Source organism: Arthroderma uncinatum, assembly GCF_011692745.1.
Source record: "Arthroderma uncinatum strain CBS 119779 chromosome Unknown scaffold1, whole genome shotgun sequence".
Classification (NCBI taxonomy): domain Eukaryota; kingdom Fungi; phylum Ascomycota; class Eurotiomycetes; order Onygenales; family Arthrodermataceae; genus Arthroderma; species Arthroderma uncinatum.
Window position 1 is genome coordinate 5,840,828 of NW_022983863.1, and position 14,205 is coordinate 5,855,032.

At 51.5% G+C, this 14,205-nt stretch overlaps 3 protein-coding genes across 3 annotated transcripts; 1 reads left to right on the forward strand and 2 right to left on the reverse strand.

Moving 5' to 3' along the window:
* Positions 1–1,554: 1,554 nt before the first annotated feature.
* On the reverse strand, positions 1,555–3,336 carry GIQ15_01740 (SH3 domain-containing protein; the record flags this gene model as incomplete). The annotated part of the gene is made up of 5 exons (XM_033549157.1): positions 1,555–1,610; positions 1,674–1,892; positions 1,946–2,282; positions 2,466–2,717; positions 3,175–3,336. The coding sequence occupies 5 exons, from the start codon at positions 3,334–3,336 to the stop codon at positions 1,555–1,557; spliced, it is 1,026 nt and encodes a 341-aa protein (XP_033410108.1).
* Positions 3,337–6,946: 3,610 nt separating this feature from the next.
* GIQ15_01741 (multiprotein-bridging factor 1) lies at positions 6,947–7,465 on the forward strand (the record flags this gene model as incomplete). Its single annotated transcript, XM_033549158.1, has 2 exons — positions 6,947–7,102; positions 7,160–7,465. 2 exons carry the CDS (start codon positions 6,947–6,949, stop codon positions 7,463–7,465), a joined length of 462 nt encoding a protein of 153 aa, XP_033410109.1.
* Positions 7,466–11,048: 3,583 nt separating this feature from the next.
* GIQ15_01742 (formate-tetrahydrofolate ligase) lies at positions 11,049–14,137 on the reverse strand (the record flags this gene model as incomplete). Its single annotated transcript, XM_033549159.1, has 4 exons — positions 11,049–13,580; positions 13,633–13,670; positions 13,726–13,746; positions 13,807–14,137. 4 exons carry the CDS (start codon positions 14,135–14,137, stop codon positions 11,049–11,051), a joined length of 2,922 nt encoding a protein of 973 aa, XP_033410110.1.
* Between the last annotated feature and the right edge of the window lie 68 nt (positions 14,138–14,205).

The window sequence follows — 14,205 nt, forward strand, 5'->3', positions numbered from 1 at the left end:
TCGTCGTACGGCATATCGTTTATATAAGTTACACACACGTCTACTAGTGATGTGAAAATGTGCATTTTATCCCTCCTGCTACCGTAAGACAGTAAGACATCATTACCTAGTTGGTATGCGGCTAGATTGCTAATCCATCTGCAATAGCTAGTTAGCTTCCCGCTTTTCCACTTTGTAACTTCTAACATGCTCGACATGTTAGTTGATATAGAAGAATCACGATATAACTTCCCGTCTTATTTAAGGCCTGTCAGACAAGGACCACTAGTTCTAACGGCAATATCGACAGCCAAGTTCGTGTAATCCTAAACCATACTCTTCATGGAGTCCGTTATATGTAACTGGCTTGGGATATTTCCCGCTGGCGGTGCCTCAGTCTAATGTGCAATGTTACCCAAGTGGCATTTCGATCCGGGCTGATTACAGGGGCAGATCTCCGAATAGATTATCCCGTCGCCCGTGTGCGTCGATGTGTGTCATGGATGCAAGCGAGATAAAGTGGTGGCAGTCTCAGTCTCATTTCATTCAATGTATTTAACCAAGGGTATATTGGGAAATGGGGAGCAAACGGGCAGCGAGTAAACAATAACCGCGGATTGAATTAAAGTAGACTAGATAAGGGAATAAAAGGAAAGCGATAATAATACTAGACAAAGAGAATTAGCCTCAAAAAGGAGCGTCAAGAAAGCGTTCTGGTTCAGATATGAAAGGGGTAAAGGTCATGATACAAAGGGAAAGTGTGCTTCGTTTGTCAGGTAAAGGCAAGGATAGCCAGATTGAATGTGCACTGTGCATCCAAGTCAGTAGGGTGGATGTAGACGAGAAGTGCATGACTGATTACCGAATCAACCAACAAAAGACGACACAATGCATATCGAAGAGGGAATGGATGTGGCAAAGACGTCAGATTGATATAAAAAAAAAAGGAGGCCGCGGAAGAAAGCGAGAAAGGGGGGGATCTATAGCAAAAAGATAAATAAGGCTGAAGTGGTGAATAGTTGAATAGTTGAATAGTTGAAGTGGTAGTAGCATGACCGAAGGAAACCTAGTCCATCCCATCCCATCCCATCCATGTATCACATGTTGTTATGTTGCTTCCCCAGGCTCATCATTCCTAAATCCCGGGAGAAAAATATGCCATGGTTTGAATTGTTAATTGCGTCGAAAGAAAAGATGAAAAAAGAGACCGGCGTTGATATATCCCAAACCACCTCGAGGGAAATAGCCTGGTTGCCTGTGTTGGATGCATACGCGTATGCGAATAAAAAATTCGAATGCGAGATATGATCTGTCTCTCGATAGTTCGGTTTTTGTCGACCCAGGTGGTGGGGCTGGGCTCTTCGCCAATCCCGACACAGAAATATAATATAAGATGATTCCCAACCGTTGAACTCCGTCCAGTAGCGTAACACCGATATGAACAGGATCCTAGTCCCGTTCTGTTCCCGAATTAAATCCAAAAATTTCCCACAAAACACTCAAGTCAACACACGTGCACACGAGAAGATGATTTTTTTGCGTCGGAATATGAGAAGAGTAATGCAAACGGTCGGTTTAGAAGATGCCGTTGACGAGGTTTGAGCCGATGGTGGCGCCAGCACCAAAGATAGCTGTGGGGAAAAGACGAGTAAGTTAGTCTGTAAGATGTAGACGGTTCAAGGAAGAGAACTTACCTGCGTTGCCCATCTTCTTGCCGAATTTCTTGCCGTTCTCTTCAAATTTGGTTGGTACCTTTCCGTGTGACGATGTGCCGGACTGTGATACCTCATATGGCATATTGTTGTAGCTGATGGGCTGGGGAGAGTGGATGATCGGTTTTTCCTCTGTTACGCTGACGTATGTCCGTGGGAAGATACCCTCGAGGTGTGTTCGCTCGTTTCTGCCACGCCACCCTGCAAGGAAGTTAGTTATCGAGTCTTTTATCACTGTCAAAATGTATACATACAGTCGTTGTTCATGTGTTCGAGCACCTGGATGCGGTCGTTAGGCTGCAGTGCCAAGTCACCAGCATCTGTTGGCGTGTAGGCGTAGAGCGCGGAGGCGAGAGACAGGACTGGAGGAGTAGAGGTATATGTTGGAGGCGGCGGTGGGCTCGAGTATGGACTTTCAGACTTCTCGTTCAGGTTGACTCTGGACATCTGAGCTGCCGGGGGTGAGTATGAAGTCTCGGCGGCCGATTGACGTAATGGAGCATGCAGCTGTGTCTGGCTGGGTAGCTGTTCGAGGATGGAGGATAGCTGTGCGGGAGTGATGATGGAGGAGTCTGCGAGAAATTCGAGTTCCTAATTCGACAGCAGTCCACCGGTCAATACACGAATCCATTGTTATATATCTGATAACCGGATAAATGGCAGGATGGCAAGACGTAGGAAGAGAATCGACTAACAGTTCTGATCGTCCGTAGAGACCGGTTGGTCATGGCGATGGAAATGTCGTTTTGGGTCGACATGACGTGAGTTACGTACGCTCTCCGCGGAGAGACGGAACAGGTCTAAAACGAGGGTGTCTCTGGACGTGTGGAAGACGGTCCGCTTCCGGGTGACGACTGGAACGCGAGAGGACCAGCGAGAGGCACGACGGCGATGGGGGAGAAGGGCGCTGGCGGGTGGTCGATGGTGGTCAAATGGTGTAGATGGTGTAGATGTGATGTCGATGTCGATGGTCGATGGGTCACGGAGCAAGCCAAGGTGGCACTCACGTGCACTCCAGGCCCTGGGCTAGTCTTATCGCCGTTATCGAGTTCGACAGCAATGTTACTATACTCTGTACGAGTATACTCTGGATATCTCTGGTATCAACATGAGAAGAGAAGATGAAGATATGAGAAGAAGAGAATAAGAGAAGAGGAGAGGAGATGGAAAGGATCAGGCCCAAGAGGCCGGACAGGGCGGCGGGAGGGAGTTGCCTATTCAAGAGCAAGACCCCCCTTTTGGCCGTAGGAAAGACGACGCCGCTTTTACTCCTGCTGAGTCATCTGATCTCCGACGCCGGCTCAGCCACTTTTCCCTTCTTCCTTTTTGACTAAAACCAACGAGAAAGACAGAAAAGATGCATAAAAAGCGGAGGATGCGGATGCACGAGAAGGCTGAGGATGTGCCGGCTAGCACGGAGAACGGAGCACGGAGAAGCCACTAGCAAGGGCGCAGCTGGATCGCGGTTACAGCTGGTACTCACCACCAGCTGGAATACGGGTGGCACCCCTTTAGTTGAAGCAAGCAGACCCTCGTTTGATAGACCGATGGACACGTTTGATGCTGGCAAAGAGGCAGGACGGGACCGTCCCATCCTAGCAGCCTGTTTGCTCCAGTCGATGCGTGCATAAAGAGGCCCGCCCATGTTTCCTCTGGCACCTTCATCCGATCATCTCTCCACTTCTCGTGTTCAATCCACCTATACACGCCACATCTTATTCCTTCAACACGACTTACTTTTATACGGAATCTTGGGCTGAAACATATGTCTTGATGCCGCAGTTCGCCAATATATGGAGCACTGGCATGCAGGAACGCATACGGGTGTAACTGCTCCTCGAACCGGGTTGAACAGGTGAACCGGACGATCCTTATACGATCCCTGCGCGCAAGGATATAATTCACTAACGACTCTACAGCAACAGATGGAATCTCCGTCTGTCTTATCTTCGCGGAGTCTCCCTATCTCCCAACAAAGAGATATATATCAACTCTTCGCAAGCTGAACTGATATAATGGGGGCTCTGCTCGAACGCAGACCCTTAATGAGAGGGTCAAGAGTATCCTATATATCAATGTTTACGGCCTAGATCAACCACCTTCTGCAGTATTGCCTGCCGAAGCTTTTCATGCTATCAAGATGGCTGAAAGCTATATTTTACCTGTGAAGGAACTTTCATGGACAGATAAAGAAAGGCCCTTCATCTATATGGAATATTTCTGACATCCCCTGGCGAACAGTGAGTAAACCCTTAAAAGGGTAACTCGCCTGCCCACGTGTTGACAAGTGATGTAGTTCACTCGGGAATCGCCTGTTATGGTGTGCTATTTACCTTATGTGTGCAAGCTGGTTGAACTCCAGCTAACCAGTCACTATGATTCTTTCACTTTGCATATACATTCTTTGTCGCTAGTGGCATGGCCTAGCATGTTAATCAAGATATGATGTGAATGTCTGGAAGGATGCCTGGTGCATCCAAGTGAACAGAAGATACCACCTCCCCCTATATATATTGGTCTTTTTCGTGCGTCTCCAGTGGCCGCTCTGTCTCATTCCTCCAAAGAGGATAGAGCCAACTCATCCTTTGCTATACGACTGAGCATTGAGCGCTGCATTTAAACCTGGACCTGACTATCAATACAAAGCACCTAGCAGAGTTGATAATGGATCTTTACCCAGACAAGACACATCCGGCCAGCCTTTCACCCAGCTGCAGCAGCAACAATACCGCCAGGCGCAGTACATTAAACTTCTCCCGCCCACTACCACCACCACAGCAGACATTGCCATATAATGATCAAGCAACTCCCGGGCCCACCGGTCGTGATAATAGATTCCACTCTCCCGAGTCCTCGGGAGAGGAGCTTATCCCACCTGGTCATGGCGCACTCAATCTTAACCCACCAGGTCTCACCTACACGCCTAGGTCCCCCGTCAATCCCTACATGCTCGATCCCTCACACGATCCTAGCCCACGCCCAGGAGCATCAAGCTCATTAAGCCCGCTGCGATACCCCTTTGACGAAAGACCAAGATCCAGACTTGCTATTCCTCGAACAAGACCAGGTCCACGACCCGGCTCTACTATCTCAATCACCCCATCTGACCTCCCGGGCATATCACATTATCAGCCGATGTCATATGGTCAGTTGAAAGAAATCAGCCGGGTGGCCGATCGGGACGACAGAAACAGGTTTCCGTCGGTTTCTGAAGAGCAAGGTGAATTCTGTGCTGAGCCACCAGATGGTGGGTTTCTGGCGTGGGCGCATGCCGTCTCAGGGTTTTTTATATGCTTCAATACCTTGTAAGTTTTACCCGTTTCCAAAAAAAAATAGGCGCAGCTCTCCATTATTAAACCGTGGCTAATATGATTGACAGAGGACTGAACATGGTAATATTTTTTATTGGACGCACTTTTCTCCTAGCGTGATACACTAACTAACTTCTATATACAGGCCTTCGGTGTCTTCCAAGCATACTACTTCAAAGTCCTGCTAACCACCTCAAGTCGGTCAAAAATTGCCTGGATAGGCTCCTTTCAAGTCTTCGCTAGTTTCGCACTCTTCCTACTCGTGGGCCTACTCACCAGCAAAGGTTACTTCAAGCTCTGTTTCCGCGGTGGTGCAATTGGTCTCGTCGCATCCCTCCTGTTAACCAGCTTCTGCAAAGTATGGTGGCAGTTCTTCCTTGTGCAAGGGGTGTTTATGGGGGTTTCAATGGGCTTCCTTTTCACCTCTACAGCTCTGGTAACGACAACATACTTTTCGACTAATCTGGGGGTTGCTACTGCATTGGCTGCTGTGGGGACAAGTTTTGGTATGTCGTCTCATTTCCCGTTGCCGTTTGATAATCGGGGGTGCTAACAAATGTTGTATAGGCGGGGTGATATATCCTCTTATATTCAACTACTCCATTCACAAAGTTGGGTTAGGATGGACTCTTCGAAGTAAGTGACTCCAGCAAAGTTATATACGTGATGCGGCTAACAGGTTCTTTAGTCATATTGCTGGTCAATATAATCACATTGATACCACCACTAATGGTCATCCGTGAAAGGCCCGGAGTGCCCAGAGGATCTGGTGGTAAGATGGATTGGACCATGTTCAGGGACATTCCGTACCTATTGATGGCGGCTGGTATGTGATAGCGATGAAATCTGATAAGTCATGCCACGGGACAGCTAACATGTTTATAGGAATGTTCTTCGCCTTCTGGGGAGTAAATTTTGGCTTCTACTTTGTAAGTATCCTCCATCAGCAGCACTAAGAATGACATATGCTAATGATACTAGATAGCTTTATTCGGCCAGGAGATACTGCACATGACACCACAGATGTCATTCAACCTGCTAATCGCCATGAACACAGCAAACATGTTAGGCCGCATTCTGCCCGGCTTGATAAGTGATGCCTGCCTCGGCCCTCTGAACACCATGATCCCTTCCATCTTCATATCGGCGGGTTTCATCTTCTTCTGGACCGGCGTTGAAAACGTAACCAGCCTGTTTCTGATGGGCGGTTTCTACGGTTCCTCAGCTGCTGCCATCCAGAGCCTCTACCTGCCGACCGTGTTCAGTTTCCTAGGAGGTAGCCGGAGCAACTCGCCCACGCGGATGGGACTGGTGTTTGCCCTTATAGCCATCGCAACGCTGACGGGCGCGCCGATAGGAGGACAGCTGATCGTGGCCAATAATGGGTCATATCTATATGCCGAGCTGTACGCGGGGATATCGTTGATGCTGGGCGGTATACTCTTCCTGACGGCGCGGTTCATGAAGCACGGCTGGAATCCAGACAAGCTGTGAGAGGTCCAGCTAGATTTATACACCATATGAACTATCTCTACCATCATGTATCTATATGCATATGCAGTTTTTATATTCTTACCTTACAGCAGAATAAAGCATGCGTCTTGATGACTCAGCATCGGCATCCAAATCGGGAGGCGGTGAAAGATATGTCGCTGACTAAACACACTAACCCCCTTACGTACTAGCGCATCGGACTCTCGAACATTCTTTCGCCGTTCGTCATATTTTAAGCCCTTCGCAGTCATCTCTCCACATCACATCTTCACCTCTTCACCTCCGTCTTCACCTCACAGCCTCACCATCCAGCCAGCACCCGCCGTTAATCTTCTCCTTCTCTCTCACAAAGCGTGCATTTAGCGATACCCGGCTCTCAAGCGTGTCTCCCGTCGACCGCAGTCATCCTACAAACCCCGCATCGTCCGATAACTGATAAGAAACATCAACATGTCTGACTGGGATACCGTAACTGTTATCGGCAAGGGAGCCCGCGGAAATGCTGCTCCCCGCGAAACTGTCGTCAAGGGTCGTTCTGCTCTCAACGCTGCCCAGCGATCTGGCATGATCGTCGGAACCGAGAAGAAATACGCCACAGGCAATGCTGTACGTCCTCTCTCTCCTTAACATCTCGAGTCAGAAAGACAGCTAACACCCATCCAGTCCAGCCGTCCCGCCCAAGAAGGCCAACATCTCACCAAAGTCGACCGATCCGACGAAATCGTCAAGCCTAAGACAGTCGGCTTCGAGGTAGGCGATGCGATCAAGCGCCGCCGCAACGAAGAAGGCATCAAGCTGAGTCAAAAGGAGCTGGCCACGAAATGCAACACCACCGTCTCTATCGTCCAGGACTTCGAGCGCGGAACTGCCACACCAGACCAGAAGGTGCTGGCGGCCATGGAGAGGGTGTTGAACGTCAAACTGCGTGGATCGGGGATTGGGCAGGAGAAGTTTCCTAAGAAGAAGTAAATAACCTTTTTGCTTCTTCTTAGACTTCTTCCTTCCTGTCCATTTTACTTTTATGCGTTTTGCTGTGTCTTTTGCTTGTTTGCTGTTTGCCTTTTGCCTGCTGCACAAGTTAGCTGGTGTTTTTTGTTCCTGGTTGGGAAAAGGTAAAAGACGACATGACATGACACGTGACATCTTGCTATTTTCGCTTTCACGATATATCGCTTCAATAGAAGAATGAATGATGCTCATAATCTCCATCTACTATACTCCGTACTTTACTCTGCATGTGTAGAACAGAATAGAACCGTCTGAATATCTATCTAGATCTAGTACTACTCTAAAGCTTGGTCTCCTCTGTCAGATTCTTCTGCAACCGCCTCTCGACGGCAGCCATGTACTCCTTGGTAGTAACCCAGCTCTCTCTGTCCTTTCTTCCACAAGCCAAGGCCAAATCCTTGGTCATGATGCCCTCGACATCAACAACCTCGACACAGGCACGCTCAAGCTGCTCAGCAAAGTTGACGACCTCGGGTGTTTCGTCGAGCTGGCCACGACGGACCAAGCCTCGGGTCCAGGCGAAGATGGAAGCAATGGGGTTAGTGGATGTTTCGCGACCAGCTTGGTGTTCGCGGTAGTGGCGGGTGACTGTGCCGTGGGCGGCTTCGGATTCGAAAGCATCACCCTCTGGGGTGGTGAGGGTAGATGTCATTAGACCTAGGGAGCCAAAGCCCTGTGCGACGATATCAGACTGGACGTCACCGTCATAGTCTACCACGGTGTTAGTACTAGTACGTTGATATCAAGATACAAGGTAAGAAACTCACTCTTCATGGCAATAACGTAACCTCCCTCCGACTTGATCATCTGAGCAACCATATCATCTATAAGACGGTGCTCGTACCAGATGCCCTTTGCCTCAAAGGCAGACTTATACTCAGCCTCATAGATCTCCTGGAAAATATCCTTGAAGCGGCCATCGTATTTCTTCAAAATCGTGTTCTTGGTGCTCATGTACATCGGCAGGCCCTTGAGGCTGGCCAACTTGAAACTGGCATGTGCGAATCCTCGAATGGACTCGTCGAGGTTATACTGTGTCTGGGCGATACCGGGGCCCTTGAAGTCGTATACCTGGATACGCTCTGGCTCTCCGCCGGCTGGGGTGTAGACGAGTTCGAGCAGGCCTGGGCCTGGGATGAGGCGGTCTGTGGCGCGGTATTGGTCGCCAAAGGCGTGACGGCCGATTATGATTGGTTTCTTCCAGCCTGGGACAAGCTTGGGGATGCGTGGGATGACGATTGGTTCGCGGAATACGGTTCCTCCTCTATATCGTGTTAATACTGGGATTTTGATGTTGGCGGATGGGTGACTTACAGGATGTTTCTGATAGTTCCGTTGGGGGATAGCCACACTAGATATATGTTAGCAACATCCGTTGTAAGGAGATATCTCAGACGCACTCTTCTTGAGCTTGAACTCCTCTACTCTGGCCTCGTCGGGGGTGATGGTGGCACACTTGACGCCGACGCCATACTTCTTGATGGCCTCCGCGGCATCGGTGGTGACTTTGTCGTCTGTCTGGTCACGGTACTCGAGACCCTACATGGTGTTAACATCAACCATCAACCAACTCCCAGCACACATCGAGGCACCTACCAGGTCGTAGTACTTGAGGTCAACTTCGAGGTATCTACTATCTTTAGCAAGGTCTCTCTCATCGGAGATCTAACAGATATACTAACGGAGTGATAAACTAAACAGGTCAGCATGAACACATCCCAACGTTAAGAGTCCAGTACACACCTTGTCCTTGATATCCTGCCAGATGATTCTGGTCATCTAATCCCATGCGTCAGCCAATTGCACCCGCACGCCTCTATACATGTACCATACCTCATCACCATCGAGCTCCACGATGGGATTCTTGACCACGATCTTTCGCCTGGTGTTCGTCATGTTGCGCTTGAACGAGCTTCCCTGGACAAAAGACGAGTTGTTGACGATGTTCGACACGGCAGGACGCAGATACGAAGACGAAGACGAAGACGACGACGAAGAAGCAGATGCTGACGACCTCCCAACAACGGTAGAAAACAGGCGACTCTCGGTGTTAAAAGCAGACGAGATGGCGCAGGTGGGCTGGCAGCGGGAGCGGATAACCCAGCAGCAACCCCGGCGGAAATGGCCGGAAGTAAGCCGAACAGCAGCCATGGCTTTTGCAGAGTAATACTCTTATACAATTTTTCGCCCGGGGCCCGGTGGTGGGGATGGGATGGGATGGGATGGGATGGGGGATGGGGATGGGGGATATGCGAGTTTCACGCTGCGTGCTAGCTGTGGCCTGCCAATCCTACGGTCGGAGCGTGGGAGGAGGGGAGGGAGTACGGAGTGGTTAAGGCGAGGTGGACAAATATCCCGACCCTCACGATGGGATGGGCCTGTGGATGCGCTAGAAAGGGTTGGGGGATGCAAATTTCGAGTCTGGTGGAGCGGATGTATATCCGACGAGATCTATCTGTCTGCCGGTATGATGTTGTTGTACTCCGTATGTGAGTATATCGTCTCCTCCTCTCCTCGTCTTCTGATATGTGTGCTGTCTCTGTCTCTGATGTCTGTCTGATTGTTTGCTGTCTGTCTGTATGATATGTATCTCGAAGTGTCAAAGTGATCTCGAGAGTCGGCCGACTGTAAGTACTGTGGCGGGGCGTGAGGTCCGTCGGTCCCCTGTAGCGCACCGGCTGTTTCGTGGATCACGACTAACCAACTATCTATCCTTATTCTGACAAGATGTCGCAGTAGTATAGGTCAGGAGTACTCCTCCTACTCCGTATTCTCTATTCCACTCCTATATTCTATTCTCTACTCCCTATTCTACTCTATATTCCATCTCCTCGGCATTTTCCCCCTCGCGGGGCAGCGGAGAACTTTCCTCCGTCGGCCCGGCACTCGGCTTTTCTTACTCAGCCACTTACTCAGCATATCTTACTCAGCATCCTTACTCAGCCCTCTACTCTGCCTCTATGGTCACTGCACAGCCAGGCAGTTCGAGGAGTTCTGAACTGCATAATATCCCGCTGAGCTCGGCCAGGCTCCGAGGAGGGGTAGCTCAATGCAAGGGCAAGGGCCAGGAAGAAGCAAAGTCGCAGCAGAACAAGGGCATAGAACAAGGGCATAGAACAAGGGCAGGGTATTTGCACTGGTTTAGGCCGGCTACTCCAGGCGGAGGATTACTCAGCCTGCCCTGTCTTATGTAACCAGCGAGATCTAGACTGCTTAGTAAGGGCCACATCTAGATGGCAGGCGGAAGACAGTAGAGGAGGTAAGTAGGTATGTAGTTGAGTGTTCTATGTACGTATCTATGCTCTATCGTAGATCCTGGCATGTTGAAGTAGCATTCTAGATCTGTCTGTCTGTCGGCACGGCCGTCTTAAAACAGGCCGTCGACCTCTCCGGTCTCTGCATCCACGTCGACGTTCAGATAGCCTGGTGCAGTCGGCAGGCCAGGGATGGTCTGGATATCAGCCGCAAGTGCATACCTACATCGTGTTAGCATGATATCAAAGTAGAAGAGGAAGCATGATATCAAAGAAGAAGACGACAGAACTTACAGGTATCCAGCGCCAACAGCGAGTCTGACATCTCTGATCGGCACCACGAAGCCCTCTGGAGCCCCCTTGAGGCTCGGGTCGTGACTGAGCGAATACTGTGTCTTGGCTATGCAGATAGGCAGCCCTCCGTATCCTTGCTTCTCATACATCTCGACCTTCCGGGCCGCAAGCTCGCTGAACTCCACAGCACTGGCACCGTACATCTCGCGTCCGATGGTCGAGATGCGGTCCTGCACGCTGCCGGACAGGTCGTAGAGGAAGGAGAACTTCTTGGGGAGCGAGGATGCCTTGATGACGACCTCGGCCAGGTCCACGGCTCCCTTGCCGCCCAGGGACCAGTGGTTGGCTGGAACGGCGTCTTCGGCACCAGCTGCGATGGCCTCCTCGCGGATGACGGCGTGCTCGGCGGCGGTGTCGGACTCGAAGACGTTGATGGCCACCACGACGGGGACGCCGTATCGTTTGGCGTTGCTGATGTGTTTGCGTAGATTGACGCAGCCCTTTCGTAGCAGTTCTGTATCTTCCTGTCTATACGCCTCGGGCAGAGCGGCGCCGGGCGTGATGTCGGGCCCGCCGCCGTGGACTTTGAGTGCTCGTACGGTAGCAACGATAACAACGGTGTCAGGCACGAGTCCCGAGGAGCGGCATTTGATGTTGAAGAATCTCTCGCCGCCCATGGTGAAGTCGAAGCCGGCCTCGGTCACTACGAAACCGGTGGTGGAGTCGTGGTCCTCGTCTGGTTCTGTGCCCGCGAGTTTGAGCGCGAGTTTATCGGCAACCACAGAGTTGGCGCCGATACTGATGTTGGCGAATGGACCGGCGTGGACGAACACGGGCGTTCCTTCGAGGGACTGCATCAGGTTGGGCTTTATGGCATCCTTCATGAGAGCGGTCAGGGCACCACCAGCACCGATGTCGTCGCATGTCACTGGATCGCCAGAACGGGAAGAGGCGACGACCATACGGCCCAGTCGTTCGCGCATGTCGGTCAGATCGTTGCTGAGCGCGAGAATGGCCATACACTCCGAGGCCACGGAGATGTCGAAGCCGGTCTGTCTGGTGTGGCCCTTTTCAGTGGCGGCCTGGCCAACAGTAATAGTTCGTAGATGTCTGTCGTTGACGTCCAGAACACGGCGCCAGGTGATCGTTTCAGGGTCAATGTCAAGTCTGGCGAATCTCTTTATCTCTTCAGGGGTAAGCTCGTTGGGGTCTGTCTTGGTGATTCCCAACTTCTTCAGACGGCGGAACATGATCGGCTGGAATTCACGCTTGCCCTTCTTCGTTGGCACCAGGCGCTTATAGAGTCCTGCGTCTGGTGAGGTGGACTCGTGGAACATGCGCGTCTCAAGAGCTGCGGCGAGCAAGTTATTTGCTGCTGTGATGGCGTGGATGTCGCCTGTCAAGTGCAGGTTGAATTCATCCATGGGAATAACCTGACTGTATCCACCGCCTGCAGCACCGCCCTTGATACCGAAAGTCGGACCCTGACTGGGCTGTCGTACGTTGGCAAACACGACGCGGTTCAAGTGTGCTCCCAGAGCCTGAGTAAGGCCCATGGTGGTGGTCGACTTACCCTCGCCCAGTGGGGTGGGAGTGATGCCACAAACGAGGATGTAGCGACCATTTCGTCGATGGCCGAGACGAGAGAGCACGTCCAGGCTGACCTTGGCTTTGGTGTGGCCGTACGGCTCGACTTCGTGTGGTGCAATGCCTACTTCAGAGGCAATTTGCGTGATGGGCTTGGGTGTCTGGGCGCGCGAGATGGCAATATCAGACGGGACGGGCGACAGTATGTGGATGGACAGCGGGGAGACGGTTCGACTCCGTTCCTTGTCAAAGTAGTAACGAGCAGACTTGACAACGTTCTGTAACAGCATAGCTACCGTCATGGGTCCCACGCCGCCGGGCACGGGTGTGATCTGCGACGCAACCTCGACGGCGCCTGCGTAGTCAACATCGCCTACCAACCGCTGACCAGACTTCTTGCTGGCATCGGGTATATAATTCGTGCCCACATCAATAACAACCACGCCAGGCTTAAGCCATTCAGCCTTGACGAACTCTGGCTTCCCAATGGCAGCAACGAGGATGTCTGCCGTCTTGACCACCTCTTCGACGTTCTTCGTCTTGGAATGGCATATCGTGACAGTCGCATCGGCATTCTTTAGCAGATAACTCACCGGACTGCCCACAATATCACTTCGTCCCAGCACAACGGCAGTCTTACCCGTCATCTCCACGCCACTGGCATACAGCAGCTCCATGACACCTTGCGGGGTGCAAGGGATGAAAGTCGGCTTCCCTCCACGCTTGGCCAGCTCGCCAATGCTCAAAGTACCGAAGCCGTCGACATCTTTCTCAGGCGAGACAGCCGAGGTGATGGTGTGTTCGGACAGGTGCTCGGGGAGAGGCAGCTGGACGAGGATGCCGTGGACGGAAGCGTCATTGTTGTCAGCCGTGATGCGGGCGAGGAGGTCGGACTGGGAGATGTCGGTGGGCAATTGGACATGTTTGCAGATAATAGCGGCCTATATGGCTATTAGCATAGAATTGAACCTCGTAGACGTAAGAAGGGCATACCTCTTCAGCAGCCTTGAGCTTCATGCGAACATATGTGCCTATCCGGTCAGTATATCACTGTAGAAGTGTCTATATGGTATGAGGTAGCCGTACTGGAATCCGATCGTTCGCCCACTACACGGCCATGGTCAGTACTGTCTGCTATTATGAGAGAGAGATGAAAGAGAGGCGTACCCTGGTAGATGACGAGAGACGGCTTGAAGCGCGGGTTCGTCTGCTGGGTCTCCTTGATCTCGCCATTGAGGCGTTCTCTGATGGCCTTTGCGATGGCGGTGCCGTCTATCTTGGTGGCTCCCATGGCTGCGGTAGTCAACTGTCGGCGGGATGTGTCTGCGTATGGCGATGCAGAGGGGAGAAGAGAAGATGCCGCGCGGGGGCAGAAGGAGGGCGGGGCTCGGAGGAAGGGGGCTGCAGATACTCCAGACACTGCAGATACTCCAGACAGCGCGGACAGGGAGACGAGACGCAGGACATGAGGCCGTCCACGCAGAGACGGAGAGAGCATCCTACGCCTTATCCTGCTGGCATGTCGTCTCTTGACTTCGCTTGACTTGAGCAGGCCGGAGCAGACTT